General features: G+C 35.0%; 2 protein-coding genes across 2 annotated transcripts; one reads left to right on the top strand and one right to left on the bottom strand.

Annotated features, from left to right (window-relative positions):
• Positions 1-3,330: 3,330 nt before the first annotated feature.
• Positions 3,331-10,131, bottom strand: LOC111419419 (EI24 domain-containing protein tank). Its single transcript, XM_023052219.2, has 5 exons — positions 10,000-10,131; positions 9,751-9,938; positions 9,421-9,676; positions 9,026-9,363; positions 3,331-3,832 (listed from the first exon to the last, which is right to left on the bottom strand). The coding sequence occupies exons 1-5, from the start codon at positions 10,009-10,011 to the stop codon at positions 3,643-3,645; spliced, it is 984 nt and encodes a 327-aa protein (XP_022907987.1). The 5' UTR covers positions 10,012-10,131; the 3' UTR covers positions 3,331-3,642.
• Positions 10,132-21,004: 10,873 nt separating this feature from the next.
• Positions 21,005-21,355, top strand: LOC111419417 (uncharacterized). The gene has a single exon (XM_023052218.2). It carries the CDS (start codon positions 21,005-21,007, stop codon positions 21,353-21,355), a length of 351 nt encoding a protein of 116 aa, XP_022907986.2.
• Positions 21,356-23,844: the final 2,489 nt, after the last annotated feature.

Here is a 23,844-nt window from a genome sequence, read left to right as displayed (position 1 = left end):
GATTTGCTCTACACTCGTTCTCATGAGTTTCTGCCCAACTGCATATTTTTCAATATATGTTATTTTGTTCCAGTACTGGCAAGGCTAGTGATATTTCGATTTTAGTACATAATCCACAATTTTGTCGACGTTGCATCCAATTAAAGTAACTAAGCAACACAAGGATAAAATACAAGCTTTAGCCAAGTCCTATCGCCTGATACAATAATACCGTTTATTTTTCCTTTGCGTCTTATAAGGTTTTTCCTTCTTTTAAAGCATTTAAAATACTATTGTGGCAAACCGCTTCAGTAGCTATCGTGAAATGATTGCAAAATAAGATGTGGCAAATCCTTGTAGAGTGACGACAACATTTTATGATACCATCTAATCCAACTGCTAGCAATCGTATTGCGAGCACATTCGATAAATTTCACATCAGCCGAAAGCTTCGTCGACTTCTACATCATGCAGCTTTTTATAAAGTTGAAGTTTCTTTGTAAATGCGCTAACTATCAAATTGTCTGAAGCCGCCATCTCGTAACGATTGTTTTCTTCCCCTCACAATCATTATACACTACTTTATCTCCACTTATTGCACAATTTAATTAATTAAAGCGACAGTAAAACCTATATGAACTGAAAAATGGAATAGACACTAATTCTCGATAATAAAAACGCGCGTTGATTGCGCTTACATAGAGCATTGAAAGAGCTTCTAGAGTAAGATGCTCAGCGCTAATGAGAATACCCGAATGCAACCAGGCCTCTGTAAAGTACAAAATATCGTTATTTGTATTTCATAAACTATGATATATTTCAGTTAACTTTTTAGTTCTTTGATCACAAAAATGTTTAGAATAAATTAACAAGATCGGCCAGATTCCGTCCACATCGGCGGCGCATTTAATTATCAAAAGACGAATGTGTTCACTATAGCTCACAAAAATCTGACAATTGCGTTACAATTGGTACAAAAGCCTGGCATCCCATTTAAGTATCAAGAGGTGTGTATCTTCAGGTTAGCTCATAAAGATTTGGCAATTGCGAGAACATTCGTAATTGTAAAGTTTGTCGCGATATTCTTCGCCCTCTCAAAAACATCCTTGCCAATATTTAGACTTATTGCCAACATTGTGTTCAGATACATCCCCAACATTGTGGATACTTGTGTCTAAATATTTAAATTGCTACCAAATTCGAATATAAATGTGTTTACAAAATTGTACCAGCGCTATTTGGAATCTGTTTAACCAAACGGCTAGGATCGGGTCGAAAAACAGTAACCCAACGAAGAAATGATCTTGCTCTCCTCACGTTTATGAATTTTGGTGAAATAACTTTTCCAGTTTGCTGTAAGATCTACTACAAAAAGCTAGCGGTGCGAATGGATTGTCTTATAAAAGATTGGCCACAGAGCTACATTGCAACGTAGGCACCGAATTTGACATTGACTGAAGCAAGGTATAGACTTCAGATCACTTCCATTGCTTCACCAATGGGACAAACGAACGTCGACGAACAAAGATATGTTCTACTTTGTTAATGACACAGTTATGTTAGTTATAACATAGTTTATAAAGCATGTACAAAAATACATACTACGACTTTATTACTTAAAAACGACTTGCAACGTTCTCATTTTTATGGTATAAATTTTGAGGATGGCCAGATGCATTATCATTTACAACATGCATTTTATTGCTTTATAGCCACCAGCTGATTGATGAGCTTTTGTCAAATAAGTTATTTCTGGATTTTTTCCAAAATAACCCTGTTGCGGCGCATCTGATTTGGCAAATGTTTGTTCACCTTTCAGTTTTCCGTTAAGAATGCCTTCGTATAAATCTTCGCAACCAACCATGGCTCACGGAAAAGGATGGCTTCTTTTCAGCTAAAGAAATAGATGGCGACTAATCCTCAATTTTTTTCAGAAAGTTTCAGTCTTCTTTGTAATTGAACTGTATCCATATTCCATTGTAACATCTCTTATGTACACAGTTGTGCACATACTCATAGAAGATCCTGCTGCTACAGTTTTTGCAATAGTTTCTTCATTTTTTCTTACTGTATTTATTGTATTCGAAAATTTTATTAGCAACAATTTGTACACTATGAAGATTTCACCTTGAATGAGTGAATTCCATTTCTCCATCAATATCACCAAATAACAATGACTGTGAAAAAAGTGGAAATCTTTGTGATCCACAATTAATTATTGTGTCAAGTAAGTTAATTTCTTTTGTTTGTTTTAAACTTTTGGTAAAATTATTTGTGTGAACGTTAAAGGGTTAAACATTTTTTTACAAAACTCTGTATACAATACATTTACGATTTCTTGGCTATGATGTATGTAGAATTCGAGTACAAATTTTTACACGGAAATCTAATGTAATAAATTAGATTTTAAACGAAATGAATGTGAAAAAAAATAGCGAATTAAAATTAAGACTGGTTTTCTAATAAATAATCAAATCGGAATCACTTGGTATGTTATATCAAAATACCTAGAAAGAAAGAAAGGAAACAAAAAGAATTAGGCAGTTGGATAACCTGTCTTCCTAATCAAAAAAATCATGAAATTTTTTTACAATTTTATAAAAATAATCAACTTTAATCTTACTAGTCAAAATAGCTCACAATCACAAATTCTTTTTGCTCACTTTCGTCGGTTTTATTAGTCATACTTACAAAGATGAAATACTGGGGGAACAATATTTCGTAGAATTCCGTAAAAAATACAATAGAAGGAAAAAGAATTAGTACTAAAATAGTTACTATTTTTATCACTTTTATACAAAAATAAAAACGAATTGTTTATGATCCGTTACACATGATATTTATTATATTTAATTAATTAAAGAAAAAAAATAAAAATATCTTAGTTGTAGCAGAATACAGTACTGAATACAACTCGTTTTTATTTGGTGCTGTATGTTTTAGCAATAGACTTAATTGTGAGAAAAATATTTATTAAAAAAATTTGTTAGATAGCAATAGAGAAATAAGTTATTTCTTTGGTGTTAAAAAAAAGATTTACGTGCCATATTAAAATAGTAATATTTATGAATATATACAGGGTGATTCACCGCATATAATACAAAAAATAAAATTAAAAAGTATAAATAGTTTCGTTGTAAATATATATTTAATATTTACCAACCTCCTTTTTGTAGCTAATCAATAATTTGTTATCCGCTTAGAATTTTATTGTATATAAACACATACAATTTTTATTTATTTGTTGCATAGAGATTTTTGTTGCGTAGTGTACGTGTACCTACCTGTCAATAAGTATTATTAATATTATTATAATTAAATATTATGATCAATGGAAAATAAAATAATCTCTTTAAAAAAAAATCAGAGTACCATTTATTGAAAGAAACGTATCCTAAGTAAAAAAATCGTACGATTCAAAAATCAAATTAAAAAAAAAAAAACAAATATTTAGTAACAAAAAAAAAATATTAAAAAAATATTAATCATAATTGATTTCTTAATAAATAGCTAGTTAATAATCTTTTTTATAATAGAAAGATAAATAAACAACAGAAAAAAAAACAATGTGTAGACAGCCTTCGTTCATCAGTATTTGGTTAATTTACAATTCGCATTATTTATTTATCTAATCAGGTTAAAATCATAAATGTATTAAATCGATCATCTTTTTGGAGTTGCTGCGACGTTTGGAGGAGGTTTCTTTCCACCGATGGTTTTTCTTAAAAGAATATTCGATACTTTAACAGACGGTGAAAATAAATGTAACGGATATACGCTTTGTATTGTTACTGGATTTGCTTCATTTGCGCTTATTATAAAAATTGGAAAGGTTGTTGAAAATATACACGCGCTAAAAATAAAAATAATTAGTTTTCAATTGAAGAAAAAAATACAGGGCGTTTCTGTGACAATATAATATAACGTTCAAATTTATCAAAATTTATGTAGATAAATTTAAAATATTTTATTGTAACAAATTTTAAAAGTTTGGTTTCAACTTAAAGCTCCTGAGCTGCAGAATTTTTAAATTGAATAAGGAATACGAAAAGAAACGTGTGAATTGAGGAGATGTAAGGGTCTTTAATCACAGTGGAAAGCATGTTATAGAATATTAATTACAGATTCGTTGTAATAGCCATTTATGATTTTACCGTATTTTCCGCTAATACTACTGTACGTATGGTCAAATTCTATCAAGGTTTCATTTAAAACAGTATTTGATTGTAAGTTTAGCATACATAAGCTAATATATAATAGTTTTTGCTACGTACACATGCGGTAACTTTCAAACTCACCGGCGAATTCCACGGAACTAGGAAAACAGTTCGGACGACTGTGCAAAATTGCAAGACGATTTAAACAGGTTACATGAATATTGTTTAAGAAATAACTTGTTCTTAAACCTTGATAAATGCAGCAAAATTACATTTACTCGCAAACGCTATCCTGTCGTTTTTGATTACTCCCTTGGCTCAACTATCCTCAAACAATCCGAATGCGTGAGAGACCTTGTAGTTATTTTTGACTCTAAACCCTCTTTTTTGGCTCATATTGACTATATTGTAAACAAGGCTTCTCGCATGCTCGGATTTATATGTCGCATATCCCGTCCTTTTTTTGATCTGTCCTGTATTCGTTCACTATATTCTACCTTTGATTCCTCTGTCCTTAATTACGCATCTGCCGTTTGGAACCCTCAATATCACACCTACATCGACCGCTTGGAACAAGTCCAGAAGCGTTTTGCTCGGTATTTGTCGCATAAATTTTGCTTACCGTATTGTAATTATGCGCAGCGATGCACAGTTTTTGGTCTCATGCCGCTCTCTTCCAAACGTAAAATTAATGACTTAACCCTACTTCATAAAGTGTGCAGTGGCCTTATTGACTGCTTCGCAATCTTGTCAGAGTTAAAATTTAAAATTTCTGTTCGACCGTCTCGCGACTTGGTGTATTTTCGGTGCCTCGTACTAATACGAACGCTTTTTCAAATGCCGCGGTTCCACGCCTTATGTACACGTTTAATTGCTATTGCTCAGGTCTCAATATGTTCAACACCTCTACCGCGACATGCAAGAAAAACATTCGCCACTTGCATTGTCAGTAGCATTGCGTGCGTTGTCCGCCAGCTGAACTAGTCGTTGATATTATTATTAATATCATTAAACATATTGTCATTTTGTTTTTGTTATTACTTTATTTTTTGTTAATTTTTTCCCTTTTGCTGGTTTTTGTTTACTTTTATATACATATACAGGGTGTCTCAGCGAGACCGTTCATGAGACGTTTCTGGGGTTCTGGCGAAAATAAAAATTTGAGAATTCAGACTTAAGTATTATCAATTACGATCTCTTCGACTAAAATATTTTCAGATTTCTTGCTATACCTTTCTGGTTATACCGGAAGTCGCCACCTACTTTATTTTTCTAAATGGAACACCATGTATATTTTTACATATTTGGATTTGTCTGTTTTCAGGGTTTATAAATAAGTTTACTTTTTGCAATTTGATTCGGCCGTTCTCGAGTTATTCGAATTTTTCTAGAAAAATCTGTTCCAGCAGACATTTGTTCAAAAAATCAGAGAACACTCGATTCTTTTTATATCAATTTAGGATTGAGAACATGCTTAAGCAACATGATGGAATATGTTTTGGTGCCGAGAACGGCTGTCTAGATCGTTTGGTCACTTTAGTATGACACGTTAACTTTTCGAAATTTGGAAGTACCATAACTTAATTTTTTTAAATGGCACCCCCCATATTTTATTACTTAGTCGTTTTATGTGTCTCATTCTACATCTTTTATATCCGATATGTCCCATACCTAACATTAATAGTTTGGGAGATAATTAGAGTTTTTTGAAAAATGCACACATCATATGGATATTTAGCCTAGTGTGCCATGAAAAACAAGCCTTCTTAATGAGTTCTTGTCAAAAACTCACTTGTTTACGTCACTTGATGCATGTGTGCTAATAATTATCTGTTAGGTCCCTTAATATTAGTACTGAAAAGAGTTAAAATCGATAACAATAACGAAAGTACTATTTACACAAATCAAGAAATTCTTAATTTTTTTTTTATGCATAAAAAGCGCGACAAAGTTCGTAGTATGATTCCTAGATCTTCTTTGGCAGCTCGAATTGAGGTGTTGGGACTGGGCTCGAAATAAGCCAAGGCATTCACCTCTTCCGTTGCATTATCGACTACATTTTTTGGTCAGTTTAACACGTGATTAATTCGTCCAAAATGCAAAAAATTTGCTTCTATTCTTCTAAATTTATCTTTTGTCATCGGAGGTAAATGCGGATAATTTTCATTAAACATTCTGCAAGTTCTACTAAGAACTTTGTCGCACTTTTCGTGCACAAAAAATAAATTATGGATTTCTTTATTTGTATAAACATTATTTACGTTATTAATATCCATTTTATCTGGTTTCAGACTCACAAGCATCAAACAACGTAAATCAGACTTTAACGTTTGTCAATAAGTCATTAAACATTTGTTTTCCATGGCACACTAGGTTAATATCGATATGATATGTGAGCATTTTTCAAAAAACCCTAATTATTTCTCAAACTATTAATGTTAGGCATAGGACATATAGAGTATAAAAGATGTAAAATGAGACGCCGAAGATGACTAAGTAATAAAATATGGGGGGTGCCATTTAAAAAAATGAAATTATGGTGGTTCCAAATTTCGAAAAGTTAACGTGTCATAGTAAAGTAACCAAACGATCTAGACAGCCGTTCTTGGCACCAAAACATACTCCATCATGTTGTTTAAGCATGTTCTGAATCCTAAATTGATATCTCAAAAATCGAGTGTTCTATGATTTTTTGAACAAATGTCCGCTGGAGCAGATTTTTCTAGAAAAAATCGAATAACTCGAGAACGGCCGAATCAAATTGCAAAAAGTAAAGTTATTTATGAACCTTCAAAACAGACAATTCCAAATATGTAAAAATATACAGGGTGTTCCATTTAAAAAAATAAAGTAGGTGGCGACTTCCGGTATAACCGGAAGTGCTAGAAATTTGAAAATATTTTAGACGAAGAGAACGTAATTGATAATACTTAAGTCTGAATTCTCAATTTTTTATTTTGGCCAGAACCACAGAAACGTCTAATGACCGGTCTCGCTGAGACACCCTGTATATACAGAGTGTCTCACGTAACTGGTTCGTTAGAACTTCTTAAGGTTCCACTATTTGTAGTGGTTTGAAATTTTGGTAGCATGGGTTGTTCATTCTAAACTTTCGATATAAAATATTTTCAAGATGGCCACCCCTTCCGGTCTACCGGAAGTAGACCACAACTTCGTTATTTTAAATGGAATGCTATAGTTTTTATTACACCTTTCCATTATACGTAAAAAAATATGTTGACTTTGATAAAAGTTGTTGGTACCTAGCGTTTTTTGTTTTCGAGTTATTTTGATTTTAAGTGTTTTTTGACAAATTTCACCATGGTCTTTAAAAGCCCATATCTCAGCTAACGATCATTCAAAAAAGCTCTGCATTGGCACGACTACTCTACAGATGCTGCCAAATAGATTGTCATTTGTTGTATCAGAGAATCTTATACAGGCTGGTCAAAAATTGAATTATCGTTTATCAATATTCAATTGCGAGAAAGCCGAAAATTTTAAATGGAACACCCCATATTTCTTTACCCTATCAGAAAGGGAATTTAATTCTCTACAAATTATCTATAAACATTCCTATACGTATTTATTGTAGTTTCCCTGATATTGGAAAATTAATCAAAATCAGACATAGAAAACATAGAAATTTATTACATTCGCCATGAATACAAAACAAATTTAAAATATCGGCGTTGGAATAATTTGCCATGATATACAATGACTTTCACTCGTGATCAAAAGTAAGTAACAACAACAATAACACAAATATGGACCAAAAACTGTCAAAATTCCATGGCCTTCTAATAAAAAATCAAACGTTTTCCCGCATTCCGTGCATGCTTTGATTAATTTCCCAATATCAGGGAAACTACAATAAATAGGTATAGGAATGTTTATAGATAATTTGTAGAGAATTAAATTCCCTTTCTGATAGGGTAAAAAAATACGGGGCGTTCCATTTAAAATTTTCGACTTTCTAGCCATTGAATATGAAGTAATTCAATTTTTGACCACCTGTATAAGATACTTTGATACAAGAAATGACAATCTACAACATCTGAAGAGTAATCGTGCCAATTTAGAGGTTTTTTTAATGAACGTTAACTGAGATATGGGCTTTTAAAGAGCATGGAGAAATTTGCCAAAAAAAGCTTAAAATCAAAATAACTCGAAAACAAAAAATGCTAGGTACCAACAACTTTTAAGAAAGTCAACATATTTTTTTATGTATAATTGAAAGGTGTAATAAAAACTATAGCATTCCATTTAATATAACGAAGTTGTGGTCTACTTCCGGTAGACCGGAAGTGGTGGTCATCTTGAAAATATTTTAGATTGAATGTTTAAAATGAACAACCCATGCTACCAAAATTTCAAACCTCTACGAAGAGTGGAACCTAAAAAGTTTTAACGAACCAGTTACGTGAGACACCTGTATATTTTGTTATTATTATTAACATTAATTTTTGTATTGTTCTCTTATGTATTATTAGTGGATGGTCCTGTTTGCATCCCAAACATTACAAATAAATAAATTACAAAACTTTTTAACCTGGTATGCTGAAAATGTGATGTTCAGAATGTGAATGAAAATGTGATTCAACAAAGCAGTCAAAACACAAAAACATACAAGTAGCAGATAGACTAACAAATTTAACAACAATTTTAAGCTTTTAGAATTGCATAATTTATACATTCTTGTCCCTCATTAAACAATATTAATGGATTAAAGCATTTCTTTCCTAAATCTAAACAAAAAATATGCAGTATCAATAGATTAATGAATAATAAATTGATTAAGTTAGTTAGATAAGATATAGAACCCAAGTTAATTTTCATTTTTTAGGTTTGTCACAGAAATACCCTGCAAACATATAAAGTAATATTACCTTATGATATAAGAAAATTGTGTTATTAAAGTTAACGGTAATCCAAATCCAATAAAATAAGGCCAATTCATTTCAATGAAATCCAATCGATGATGTAATTCCCAACCCATATTAAACCATTTATACTCAAACGAATACAAAGAATATAATAAACACATATGAACCAAAGATAAAACATATCCAACTCCATAAATGGGAATATATTCAACAATCATTCCTTGAACTAAAAATAAAATTTGGACGAGAATACTAAAAATTGTATCTGAGATTGATTTGCTTATGCTGTGTGTAAATTGGGGACGACCTCTTCGATATCTAAAGGCAGTGTCAGCAATGTCCTATAAATAAAAAAAGTATTAGATCTTTGTATAGGTTAAAAATAAAGAAATACTTACTTGAAACCATAAACTATTAATTAATTTACTCAAAACAAATAAAGGTAAGACCCATAATGTTTTAAAAAGCCATGATAAACATGGTTTAATCCAAGACCATATTAAATTTCCCACCAACGATTTATTACCAAAAATGTATTCTAATAATGTATTTATTGTTGGTAATAAAATGTATTCGAAACATATTATACTGCATAAAAATATGCAAAAATTTAAGAGGCAACAATGCATTGTTCTTGTTAAAACCTTAGATTCCCTAAAAATAAATTTAATATATACAACATACACACTTAGAAATTCTCAACTAGAATATTATAAAATACATCTTACTCATGGGCTTTTAAAGCTCGAATTGGAGAATGATTTTCTCTTTCCGACGAGGACCTTCTCCGTATATTTTGATTACCTTGAGCTAAACGACTTCTTGTACGTTCGTTTAATTCTCTATCCATATAAACAAGTGTTTTTAGACCCCGAAAGCTATCGCAAAACCCGCGAAAAGCTGCACAAAGACCGTCCTAAAATTAAACATTTTTAACCTCAATCTTTTAGGGGTAATAAACCAAAAAATAAATATACTTTTAAATCCATTTTAGTCTCACATCAGACGTTGTTTACGAATAATTTTTAAACTATGCTTTAATATGAAATGAATCACACGTATTTGTTATTAGCAAATGTCATCATAACCTTAAAATAGGTTCGTTGTTGCGAAATGTCAGGTTTTATAGGGATTTTTTATGTGTGTAGTGGTGGACCTTGGATCGTGATAAATTCGAAAATAAAAATTATATTATTTATGAATTAAAAAATGACTTTCATTAAAAACGATAAAGAATTTAGATAAGATATTATTTTAACGTTGAGATATTAATATACAAATTATTTGAATGCTAAATATATTTGAAACGTTAGACGTATCTTTGGGGATTTTTGTTTTATCGATGTCATGATTTTTGGAAAATTGAAAATTTAAATTAAAAAAAAAATTTAAGTAGTTTTTCCATGTTTTTATTCCATGTCGATATGTATGTATACTTGTATCCGTGATAATTCTCGAGATATTTCCCAAAATGTCCCTAACTATCCAAAGTAGTAAAATATTTTGTAACTTGAGAAGTAAAAGCGAAGAAGGAAATAGTATATTAAAAAACAAGTTTCGTAAGACACGTTTGAAATGCACGAATTCAAGTTGAAAAACGAGTGGCGAAGCCACGAGTTTTTTAATGAATGAGTGCTTTAAGTCTTATGAAACGTGTTTTTTATGCTATTTTTTGTAATTCGCGTTTTTATCCTTTTTTTTTCTCAAAAATAAAATAAATTTTGACAATGTAGGGAAATAGGTATGTACCAGTTGGTAATACCGTAACACTTGAAAATAGAAATTTGAATTGACAATTAGAAACTGTCAAAACACAAAATGTATTCACCTGACAAAAATGTTTCATGTACACCTCCCAAAATAAGAGAAATTGCTCAGAGTTCAATGTCCTCATCATTGTGGACCTTGTATTCGATGCTAAGAACGCGTTTAAACATCCATAGACAAAAATTGTCACATTGACAACTAGAAAAATTAATGACCCAATGTCACCAACTTGAACTGGTTCCATAAAATGTTACTAAAATCTCATTACAGCATCGGATGCTGTAAAGAGTCTCATTACAGCACCCGTTTGAGTACTGTTATAGCTTCCATTACCGTAGCGAATTACAAAAATTCTTTTAAGATTAATTGTTCATAAGAACCATCAAAGCAATAAATTCCATAAATTTCAAATTTACACTTTTAGTTAATATAATTCAGTATAACTCGATAACTAACAGCAATTAGAAGAAATGTAATTATAATTATAAAATGAGCCGGTGAGAATGAAAGTGGCATAAGTCATAAAATTTTAAAAATTGAGTTAAGTCCGTATTTACAATCCTTAGGTATAGGTTTATTTAGAATGAAATGCGCTTTAGTCAATTTGTGTCGAAATTCACCTCTAGGAGCAACACGAATATTCATTTTGTTACAATACTTGACATTTGTTGAGAATGACAACGACATAAGTCAAACATTGTTACGCAAATATTATGTTAATTATTACTCACAACAATTTTCAGTGATATTTCTACAATTATTGACAGATGCCTAACAACGGTGTTAATACTTTTCTTTCATTAAGGATTGTACCCTATTCGTCTAGTTCGGAAGACGAAGAGGAAACGACAAAAATGGAACATTCTAATAAAACTAAAAGTAGGAAAAGAATTCGAAATCCTTCCCTACACAAACAAAACATTGCGAAGCAAGCACGAAATTTTGGGCAACGATACGTTACAAAGATGGGTAAAATTATTGAGAAAAGAACATTTCAAGATGCTCTCTGTTCCTGCAAAAGGAACTGTAATGACAAAATTACGCCAGTAGAGCGAAAGTCGTTGTTTGAAGCTTTTTGGAAAATGGGAAATTTCAAAAGACAAAATACATTTTTATGTGGTTTAGTAAGTAAAAATTCAGTGAAGCAAAGAAGGCCAAGAAAGGAAGGAGCCATTATGAGGAGTGCTTCATTTCAATATAATTTAAAACCAAACAATAATTTATCAGTTGTGGTTTGCAAGAAATATTTTCTTGGCACGTTTAACGTGTCTGAGAGAAGAGTTTCCCGAGCTTTAAGAAAAACACTCGATGGTCAGACTCCAGGAGATGACCTAAGAGGCTTAAAAGGCTGTCCTAAACGGAAAATATCAGAAGACGATAAAACTTACGTTATGCAGCATATCCAGTCATTTCCTTCGTATGAGAGTCATTACACAAGGAAACACAACCCAAACAAAAAATATTTATGCCAATCATTGAGCCTGCGAAAACTGTATGCGCTGTACGCCGAAAAATGCTATGAAAACCAGAGGCAGCCAGTCAAGGAACATTTTTATCGGTATATCTTCAATACGAAATTCAACTTACACTTCTATAGCCCAAAAAAGGATACATGTAAAAGGTGTGATATTTACAAAATTAAAATATCTAACCCAGATTTGAATCAAGAAGATAAGACGGTACTCGATAGAGATCATGAATTTCATCTGAAGAAAGCTGAGTTAGCTAGAAGTTGTATGAAAGATGACGCTGAAATTGTTAAAATCAACCATTCCCAGTTTTAACGGTTTCTGATGCTTATTACAAAAGAAGTCTTTACTGCTACAATTTTGGGGTTCATGATTTTGCAAAGGATTCCGGGTTTTTCTACATATGGAATGAGACAGTTGCCCGAAGAGGCTCACAAGAAATATCGTCATGCCTATTAAAGCACTTAAAAGTTTATGCTAACAATAAAAAGAAAGTCACTGTTTACAGCGACACATGCGGAGGACAAAATCGAAACATTAATATGTGTTTGGCATTAATGAGATTTATTCAAAGTGATGAAACTAACATCGAGGTCATAGACCAGAAGTTTTTGTTACCGGGCCATTCGTTTTTGCCTAACGATTCTGATTTTGGCAGTGTAGAACTTGCAGCAAAAGGAAAAGTCATCTACGTTCCAGAAAACTGGTATGAAATTATGACAAATTGTAAAATGTGGGGCAAAAGCCTACAGCTGCCAGCTTCAAGCAGGTGTTGGAAGGTAAAAAGATGGGTATTGCAGATTCCCTATTTCCAGAGGTGAACCTCACAACAGCCCAAATGCAGGCTATTCAAGAGGTCATCATCTCAAGAATTGTGGACCTTAGCGAGGGACATGAAGGCGACATCAAGCCTAAGTTCCTCGGCACCACATTTAAGGCAGGATGGCTGGTAGTCAACTGCGAAAACCAGGAAACAGCGGACTGGATAAAGTCCGTAACTCCAACCCTACAACCATGGGAGGGCGCATCCCTAATGGCTATCGATGAAAAGGAGCTACCTAGAGCGACTATTATGAACGCCTATTTCCCCAACAGTGCGGATGAGAAATCAGACCGCATTTTAAAAATTGTTAAAGGCCAAAACGAAGGCCTGAACACCAACGAATGGAGGGTGCTCAAAAGGACGACCGAAGGCAGCAGTGCCTTTCTTACGTTGTCCGTTGACCATCCCTCCGTAGAGAACCTTAAAAGAACAAACTATAAGGTTAGCTACAAGTTCGGGCAAATCACCCTGAGGCAAAAGAGCGGCAAGCCTACGCCACAGAAGGAAGAACCCGAACCAACACCTGGAACTTCCGGAACCGCCAAGGACCCCAAGAAGGGTAAAGGTAAGGTTAGTTCCGAAAAGAAGGGTAAGGGCAAAACTGCCGCTCCCAAAATTGCACCCGCCAAACAATAATGGCGGGAGTAGGCTTCATCCAGGCCAACATCCAGCACTGTAAAAGCGCCTCCGACGTGCTGGTCAAGGGCTTCCACAGCCCCAATATACATGTTGCGTTGATTCAGGAACCATATGTATATGGAGGAATAGTCAGAAGACTATCAACAAAAGCAGGTAAGTTATTTTATCACAGAGGAGAATGCCCTGCGCGAGCAGCGATACTCGCTAAATCCTCTTTAAACTGCCTACCTTTAACCCAGTTTATCTCTAGGGACTTGGTTGCAATGTCAGCGGTATTGCCGACGCCGGGAGGTAAGCAAGAGGCGATTATAGCCTCGGCATACTTCCCCGGTGAATCGGACGATCCACCGCCACAAGAGGTGAAAGACCTCATCGAATATTGCAATAAGAGGGGGAAACAACTCCTCCTGGGCTGCGATGTGAACACACATCATCTCGCATGGAACAGCTCAGACACAAACAAAAGGGGTGAGTATCTTTACCAATACCTTCAAACTACAAATTTAGATATCCTCAACAGAGGTAACGTACCGACTTTTGTTACCAAGAGTCGACAAGAGGTGCTAGACATAAGCCTAGCCACGCCTCGCCTTAGTTCGCAAATCGCAAACTGGCATGTTTCACGTGAAATCACTTTAGCGGATCACAAGCATATTCGCTTTGTCATTGTAGCAGACATGACAAAACAAACAGAATTCAGAATCTCCTCACTCACTGATTGGTGCTCTTTTTGTAGACACATCGGCGAAGAGGTTGATGAAATCAAAACAAAGATTGAAAGCAGAGAGGATCTCGAAATAGCCTCTTTTCAACTAAACAATCTCATACATAGTGCGTATGAAAAGTCTGCCCCCATGCAGATGCCGACCCTGAAGTAATGGACATAACCCGTCCATCAGGTAGGGTTCGCAGCACAGCTGGGAATATTTTCACACCCAACAGAGTAAGGTGGGCTATCTCGAATTTCAAGCCCCTAAAATCACCTGGAGGAGATGGAATTCTGCCTATCTTTCTGCAAAAAGGCTTAGAAGAACTTCTCCCAATAATAATATCCCTATATATAGCTAGCTACAGCTTTAGCTATATACCCACTCTATGGAGGAAAGTAAAGGTGGTCTTCATACCTAAAGGTGGTAGGCGTTCAAACGCGGACCCCAAGGCGTACAGATCAATTAGCCTAACTTCATTTCTCCTCAAAGGGATGGAAAAGGTAATCGATCAATACCTAAGGAATGGAGTGCTTCTCACAAATCCACTCCACCCTAGCCAACATGCTTACCAGAAAGCAAAATCAACAATTACCGCTCTCCATGCTTTGACTAGCACCTTAGAGAAGGCAATTGCAACCAAAGAGATAGCCCTTTGTGCTTTCATAGATATAGAGGGTGCGTTTGATAACACCTCATATGAATCCATAGAGAAGGCTTTAAACGTAAAAGACATACATCCGTCGACAATCAAGTGGTGTATAGCCATGTTGAAAAGTCGGCAGATCACAGCCAGTCTGGGAGGCGAGTCGCTGACTATAAAGGCGCTAAGAGGATGTCCCCAAGGGGGAGTGCTATCACCTCTATTATGGTGCCTGGTAGTTGATGACTTGATGAACACCCTAACTAAAAACGGATTTAAGATACAAGGGTATGCTGATGACCTGGTAATCACAATCCGAGGTAAATATGATTCAATCATAACTCAGCTAATGCAGAAAGCCCTACTACTCACCAATACTTGGTGCAGAAGCAATGGGCTCAGCATCAATCCCAATAAAATCGAAATAGTCCCTTTCACTCGGAGAAGGAAGCTACAAATAAAAGCACCCTCCATTGAAAGCAGAACTATTTACCTCAAAACAGAAACTAAATACCTAGGGGTAATACTTGACAGTAAACTAAACTGGAACTCACACTTAGATAAGTTGAGGAAAAAGGCCATCATGGCAAACCAGATCTGCCGCGGGCTCCTAGGAAGGAACTGGGGTCTCAAACCACGAATGGCTCATTGGGCCTACGTAGCAATAATCAGACCCATGGTCGCCTACGCCTCATTAGTTTGATGGCCAAAAACAAAACATAAGACAGCTCAACAACAGCTGGCACAAATCCAGCGGTTAGCATGTCTTAACATAACGGGTGCAATGAGATCCTGTCCGACGGCTGCTTTGGAAGCCCTACTCGGTCTCACACCGCTCCACATATATATACAAAAGGAGGCAGCCTTAAGTGCTTTATCACTGAAAACAGTTTCTTCACTCAAGTTTATGCAGGGTAATCTCAGAGGACACCTCGAGATCCTCAAAGACCCATGTCTAAATCACCTGATTGAAATTAAAACGGACCTTATACCGACGGAATACAATTTCAACCAACCGTATAAGGTCATATTTAGTAGCAGGGATGATTGGGCGAAAGGAGGGCCTCAACTAAAAAGAGGAGCCCTAGCCTGCTACACCGATGCTTCAAAGACAGTAAGATTTGGAATAGGCATGGGCATCAGTGGACCAAATAGCCACATCAAATTGCCCCTCAGCTCGGACTTAACAATTTTCCAAGCAGAAGTTCTTGCTATAAACTTCTGCACCGCTTTGAACCTACAGAAGGGACAAAAAGGTGCATCCATAAACATTTTCACAGACAGTCGGGCCGCCTTAAAGGCAATTCAGGCCTACACGTGTGGCTCCGCACTGATCAGAGAGTGCACCAACAACTTGAGAGAACTCGCTAGGGGCAATGATGTTACCCTATGGTGGGTTCCAGGTCACAGCAACATTGAGGGCAATGAGAAGGCCGACAAGCTGGCCAAAGAGGCAGCAAACACGCCCTTCATTGGACCCCAACCTGGATGTGGACTACAAAAAAGCCACCTAAAACAAATAATCAACAACTGGGAGGCTTCAAAGATAGCCTTACGCTGGAAAGAACTTCCAGGTCACAGACAAGCGAAGAGTATGATAACTCCGTCGCAAAACAAAACCAAAGAGGTTTTATGCCTCAGCAAAGGGGATCTAAGAACGCTCTCAGGCTCCCTAACTGGCCATGTGCCCCTAAAATACCACCTCTTCCACATTGGACAAGCTGAGGATCAAACTTGTCGACTATGCAACGACGAGTCAGAAACTGCTGAACATATACTGTGCAATTGCGTCGCCAGAGGACGTCTAAGGCACAACGTCTTCGGTAAAACTCCCCTGTTACCTACCGACATAAAGGTTCAAGACCTCAGGACAATACTAAGGTTCATTAAGGACCTACATTTGCCCTAAACCTTTGGAGGGCTAAAGTTACAATAGATCTTATAGGTCGCGGTAACGAGAGGGGCCGCCCTCCTCAGCCCGGCAGCAATAATAATAAATAATAATGACAAATTGTAGAAATAAAAAAAAATTTATAATAAGTACAATGAATAAAAATGATTTTTTTTCTACTGAAAATTTAAAGAGGAATGTTAGTAACAGAAAAATCAATATTGAAAATAAACGTATAAACTGGTATAAACGTATAAACACGAAAGGGAGTCCTTATAAAATAATGTATAAGGAAACATTAGAGGACATGATAGAGTTTGATGTCCTAAACATAAAGCCAACTGGCAGAAAGGGAAGGCCTATTTCTTTAAAGAACATACCGTACGTTAAACTTTATACTAACATAAGACCTATAGGGGAGTTTAAAAAACAGGATATGATGGCTTTGTTGCCGTTTATTCCTCCGGTGCATCACAATTTTTTTTTAAATCTATGTACATCCAATGCTATAGAAGGCGATATTGGACCTCTATCTTTCCATGTAGATGAAAGTGATGAACTTAATAATAAAGAGGAAGGTGATGACGAACTGCAGGTTATAAGCCAGTAGTGGACACCTTTTGAAAAATTTTCGAAAATTGAATAATATAGGACGCATTTGTATTAGAATGTTGACATTTTTAATATTTTGTTTGTTCTTTAGTTGCACATTTCATTGTTCCTTAGGCTTTAATTTTAATTTTATTTTATATTTGTGTTAAATACATTAAAAATGTGAAGTAAAATAGGAAATGTTATTTAATTGAAATTGACTCAAGTAATAAGAGCCTTGAAAATGTATAAAATAACAACAACTTTTTTTCGATGTATGTCCAGAAATTATCATATTACCTTGCACGTATTTAGGATGAAAGTGGCATAAGTCACTTAACTCCTACTTTTTATAGTATATACAAAAGATGCAGAATATAATGTTTATAAATCGGGTTAATCATTTAATTTCAAACAGCAATCAGTTTTCAGTATTGCGATCTTTTTTTATTTGATTTTTCAATAATAATTTTAACATACAATTAAATTTCTCCAATTTGTCAAAATGTGACTTATGCCACTTTCATTCTCACCGGCTCAAATGTTTTTAATAAACTATACAGGATGGTTCAGATTTTAATCGGGAAACTTAGATATACAAAATTTCAAATTTTACGGTTTACTTATAATTGAAATAAAAAATAAAATGTAAATTTTTGGCTCAACTTTGATCGCTTAAGGCTCCTCTAACGCGTTAACGAGGATCAGCGGTGCATATTTCACTATCGACCTGCAGATGGTCTTGTAAATATGAGTGGCGCATTTTGTTGATATGCCGCGTCCCTGGTATATTAAGAATTTGAAGTGCTTTGCTCGAATTGTCGCTTTCATTAGTTGTAGACTATATCGAGACCAAAAGAAACCGTATATTTCCGGTCATCAGTGATGAAGACAACGAAATAAATATTTTTTGTAATTCGCTACGATAATGGAAGCTATAACAGTACTCAAACGGGTGCTGTAATGAGACTCCTTACAGCATCCGATACTGTAATGAGATTTTAGTAACATTTTATAGAACCAGTTCAAGTTGGTGACATTGGGTCATTAATTTTTCTGGTTGTCAATGTGACATTTTTTGTCTATGGATGTTTAAACACGTTCTTAGCATCGAATACAAAGTCCACAATGATGAGGACATTGACTCTGAGCAATTTCTCTTATTTTGGGACGTGTACATCAAACATTTTTTTCAGGTGAATATATTTTGTGTTTTGACAGTTTCTAATTGTCAATTCAAAGTTTCTATTTTCAAGTGTTCCGGTGTTACCAACTGCTACATACCTATTTCCCTACATTGCCAAAATTTACTTTTTGTTAAAAAAAAGTATAAAAACGCGAATTACAAAAAATAGCATAAAAAACACGTTTCATAAGACTTAAAGCACTCATTCATTAAAAAACTCGTGGCTTCGCCACCCGTTTTTCAACTTGAATTCGTGCATTTCAACCGTGTCTTACGAAACTTGTTTTTTAATATACTATTTTGTAATTCGCAACGGTAATGAAAGCTATTACAGTACTCAAACGGGTGCTGTAATGAGACTCCTTACAGCATTCAATGCGGTAATGAGATTTTAGTAACATTTTATGGAACCAGTTCAAGTTGGTGACATTGGGTCATTTTCTGAAATATCTTTAATCTTCTTCTCTTCGCACCACGTCTTAAATTTAGCGTACTATTGTTCCTACCTTTCGTGGGCCTTCTCTGGAAGTAGTATTTTAATAGAACTCTGAGTAATTTCTCTTATTTCAGGAGGTTTACATAAAACATTTTTTTCAGATGAATATATTTTGCGTTTTGGCAATTTCTAATTGTCAATTCAAATTTCTATTTTCAAGTGTTACGGTTTTACCAACTGCTACATACCTATTTCCCTACATTGTCAAAACTTATTTTATTTCTGTTAAAAAAAAGGATAAAAACACGTTTCATAAGACTTAAAGCACTCATTCATTAAACTGGTTTTTTAATATACTATTATCGTATTTTATTGCATTTGAATGAACCTCCAATATAAACTAAATTTCAGAAATTTAGATGCAATGAAACAAAAAAAAGAAAGGGTGTTGCTGATTTCTTGACGAACACTGTGGATTATGATTATACTACTTATTATAAACAATTTATTTTTGTGTTGCTGTCGACCTGAAGGGAAAGGCCCCTCTCGCCACTTCGACCTATAAGACCTATTGTAACTTAAGCCCTCAAAAGATTTAGAGCAAATGTAAGTTTCCTTGATGAAGCTGAGTATTGCTCCAAGGTCTTGTTCCTTTATGTACGGTATGTGTCAGGCGAACTTTACCGAAAATTTGGTGTCTTAGGCGGCCTCTGGCGACGCATTCACACAGTATATATTATGTTTAGCAGTTTCCGACTCGTCGTTGCAAATTCGATAAGTTTGATGCTCTGCTTGTCCAATGTAGAAAAAGTGGTATTTTAGGGGCGCATGGCCGGTTAGGAAGCCTGAGAACGACCTTAGATCCCGTGTGCTGAGGCATAAAACCTCTTGTGCAGAAGTTTATAGCAAGAACTTCAGCTTGAAAAAGGGGCTTGAGGGGCAATTTAATCCACACTTACTCTGGATCAACTGTCGTTAAAGCATCGGTGTACCAGGTACAAGGCAAGGTCTCCTCTTTAGAGTTGAGAATCACGATCTGGGTGCTAACTTCTGAACATTGTTTTAAAAATAAGTTTCAACATAAGTTTCCATGCAGAATGGAGAGGAACCAGGGAATCACCTATTTATAATAGAAGTAGTTACTACTTTTTATTATAATTAATAGCTTTTAAATTGCTAGAAAATTATTAGAGCAAGGATGGATGTGGATGGATTATGATTATATCGTTTATTATAAACAATTTATAATTAATAATAACGTTTCTCATGGCTTTCAGTTTTCGAGTTATACACTGACCGGCAAAAAAAAACGGCCACTAAAATGTAGCCACAATTTCAAAGCTGGCTTTCTCGCGAACCACTCATTCGATTTTAATGATTCTTTTTTTGATCGAAAGGTTGATTCTTCTGTAATAATCCTGCGATAGAAATTTTTATTCGGGTATTAATTCGAAATTTGTAATACCCTGTGGGGTGCAGCTGCTACAGTAGAGGATGTTAACTGAAATCAAACAGTAGCCCAATCTTTTCTGAGCATTTTGTTTTTTTATTCACTTTATTATCTGTGTTACTAACGAAGATGCAGTATTTTAAAGCGATCGCCTGTGAAAAGAAGACGATTGACAATAGTAGCTGATGACCGTTTTATTGTTCTAAAGGGTCGATTACACGGAGATAGTTTACACGCCACTAGCGCACTTTTTTACTATCCGGCTAGTCAGATAGTTGGCGACTAAAAAGCGCGCATGATTACACGCAACACGTAAACAAGCTTGATCTTGTTCACTCGCAACCACCTGATTGTTGTGTTTATGTGTACAAAGCCTCAACATGAAGTGGAATAGTAATATCAGCAAGTTTTTGGAAATTTACGAAAATTTTCCAATATTATGGAATATAAAACTAAAAAATTATCACGATACAAAATTGAGGGACGCGGTTTTCGAAAAATTAACTGAAGAATTAAAAGCTGAAGGTTTAGTTGAGGATATGACACCAAAGCAGCTAAAATCAAAAATAAAAAGTATTAAAGATGCCTACCGCCAAGAATTGGCCAAAATTGAAAAGTCAAAAAAAAGTGGTATGGGAACCGATGATATCTACACTCCTAAATTGATTTGGTTTGGTAAAGCTGATTTTCTACGGAAATTACATCAACAGGAGAGTCAAAATCAAATTTAGTAAGTATATATTTATTCAATCCCAGAACAGAACAGATCCTTCTGTCATAAAATATTGGGCATAAGAACTTCGTACATTCTCCGCTTGTCGTTTGTAATTATTGCTGCCCAAGTGGCTCACCGGCCGTAGTCCATTAGTATGATTTCGCCACGTTCCCGATGACACCTCCAAAGTATTTAAATCCTCACTGTCAACTGATTGTGGGGTAAGGTAAGTATTAGAAGTCATTATGAAGCATAGAAGCAATTATGTAAACTACAAGCAGCCCAGATTACATTATCAATAGTATCTGATTTTAATTGTATTGGTCTCTGAAATACTCGAAATAATACGGCTTCATTAAATTTGCTCTTAAGGGAAATGCATCGTCACCAATAATAACTGATTTGTCAGGGAAGCCTAACAACTTATTCTGAATGGCTATGTTTAAAGTTGAGTCTCTGAATATTGCACTATCGCTTGCACATCCATTTCCTCCTATATCTATGTATCTGACGCTGTAAGTTGCATCCACCATGGCGAATAAAATTATGCTGTATGTGCCCTTATAATTATAAAATGATGAACCGCTGTTTGGTGGGCATTTAATTTGAACGTGTTTGCCATCAATTGCACCGCAACATCTAGGAAAATTCCAATATGCCATGAATTTTTTTTCTATTTCTTTCCATTCATCACTTGCTGAGGGCACCTGAAAATATAATAAAAACCCTGATACTTGTTTCTTATTTCAAAGCATTATCTATTATTTTTAGGATATACAACCCACAGTGGACGGAAACAAAACGGATACAGAAGAAGGAGAATCAGATTTGAACACTGACAGGACAACATCGGGTGAACAATCCTATCCATCACAGAAAAGAGTTCTTCATGCACCGATCACGAAACCTCTTCCTGCCAAAAGAACCCAAGCCAAAGAAAAACGATCATGCGTACAGGGTGCCCTTGAAGAATTTAATGATATTGTTTCAAAAGTGAACAAACAGGATGCATTTGATGTTTTTGGACAGTATGTTGCCATAGAGCTTCGAGAATTACCTAGTAGGGGGGCAATAATACTACAACAACAAATACAGAATTTGATTACTAATACAAAACTTTCTAATCTGCCGTCTTCATCATGTATGCCATCATGTTCACCCTCTACATATGCTCAATCTGTAGTTTGCTCCACTCCACAATCATCACCCGATCCTGATAGTGTTATTACTGAAAATTGTACATCTACTACAAATACCAAGAAAAGTACTGACTACGCCAACGTCCTTCCAAATACTGTTTGGAACAAAAAGAGTTCTGATGTGTTAGAGGAAGCCATGCAGAATAGTTTCCTTGATAGTACAGACAATGCAATTTATATGTCATTGTAATTGTTTTAAAAAAGAAGAGAAAAATAAACTTATTTACTGTTCATGACTAGTTTTATTTATCTCCTATTTCTTTAGGTAATAACTTTATTAGATTAACTAACCTTTAGGTAGGGTTTGAGAACATCTGATATTGCAGTTAGAACTTCCGGTAAAAATTTCGAAATTGTACATTCCGGGACTCGAAATAGATACTCCAAAGATTTAAAGCTGTCTCCAGTGGCTAAATAGCGTAGCGTTATTTCAAGTTTTACTCTTGTGGGAAAGCCAATCTCATTACCGTATTAGTTTTTTGGATTGAATCTTCTACCATTTGCAGCAAATTATTAAAATTTGTAGTACTTATTCTTAGGCTATTTCTATAAGCTGTCGGATCTTCTTCAGCTAATTCTTTTAAAAGGGTGAGAAGAAGCACCTAACTTATCTCTGCAAGAAATCCATTCCCTCGTGTTTTTTAATTCTTCTTGTAAAACGGCTCCAAGAACCAAGGCACATCCACGTAATACTTCTTTTGATATTTTAGGTGTCATTTTCACTATATATAACTGAACCAACCTTGACATTACAACCGTCAGTGTTATAAAATCTCTTCTACTCCGTACCTACTTTGCTCGCCGATATAATTACACGATACTTTTTTACTATCTAGATAGTAAAAATGTGAGCTAGTAGCTAGTAAAGTTGACCGGTCTCCAACTTTACTCGCATACATATTTGCTAGCTAACTATCTGGATAGTTTACACGCCACCATAATTACACACAACTACTTTACTAGCAGCTAGTAAAAAAGTGCGCTAGTGGCGTGTAAACTATCTCCGTGTAATCGACCCTTAAGTAATTGTAGAACGACAGTTGTAGAACCTCGGCGTCATTTACAAATGGTGCATGTTGTTGATGTCAGTGAGAGAACCATTCGCTGAAAACTTGCTAGATGTGGTCTGGCTGCAAGAAGGCTGCCAAAGGACCGAGGCTGCTTCCAAGATATCGACGAGCGCGTCTTCAATCTGCGTGCTTACATGTGAATTGGGTATCGACGAATTGCTAGTCGACGCGGCATCGAACTGATTAGGTTCGTAATTGATTCCTGAGGAATTGCGGCAAACTCTTCTTCAAGAGCA

Source organism: Onthophagus taurus, chromosome 11 (genome assembly GCF_036711975.1).
Source record: "Onthophagus taurus isolate NC chromosome 11, IU_Otau_3.0, whole genome shotgun sequence".
Taxonomy (NCBI): domain Eukaryota; kingdom Metazoa; phylum Arthropoda; class Insecta; order Coleoptera; family Scarabaeidae; genus Onthophagus; species Onthophagus taurus.
This window is presented reverse-complemented; position numbering and strand designations above follow the sequence as displayed.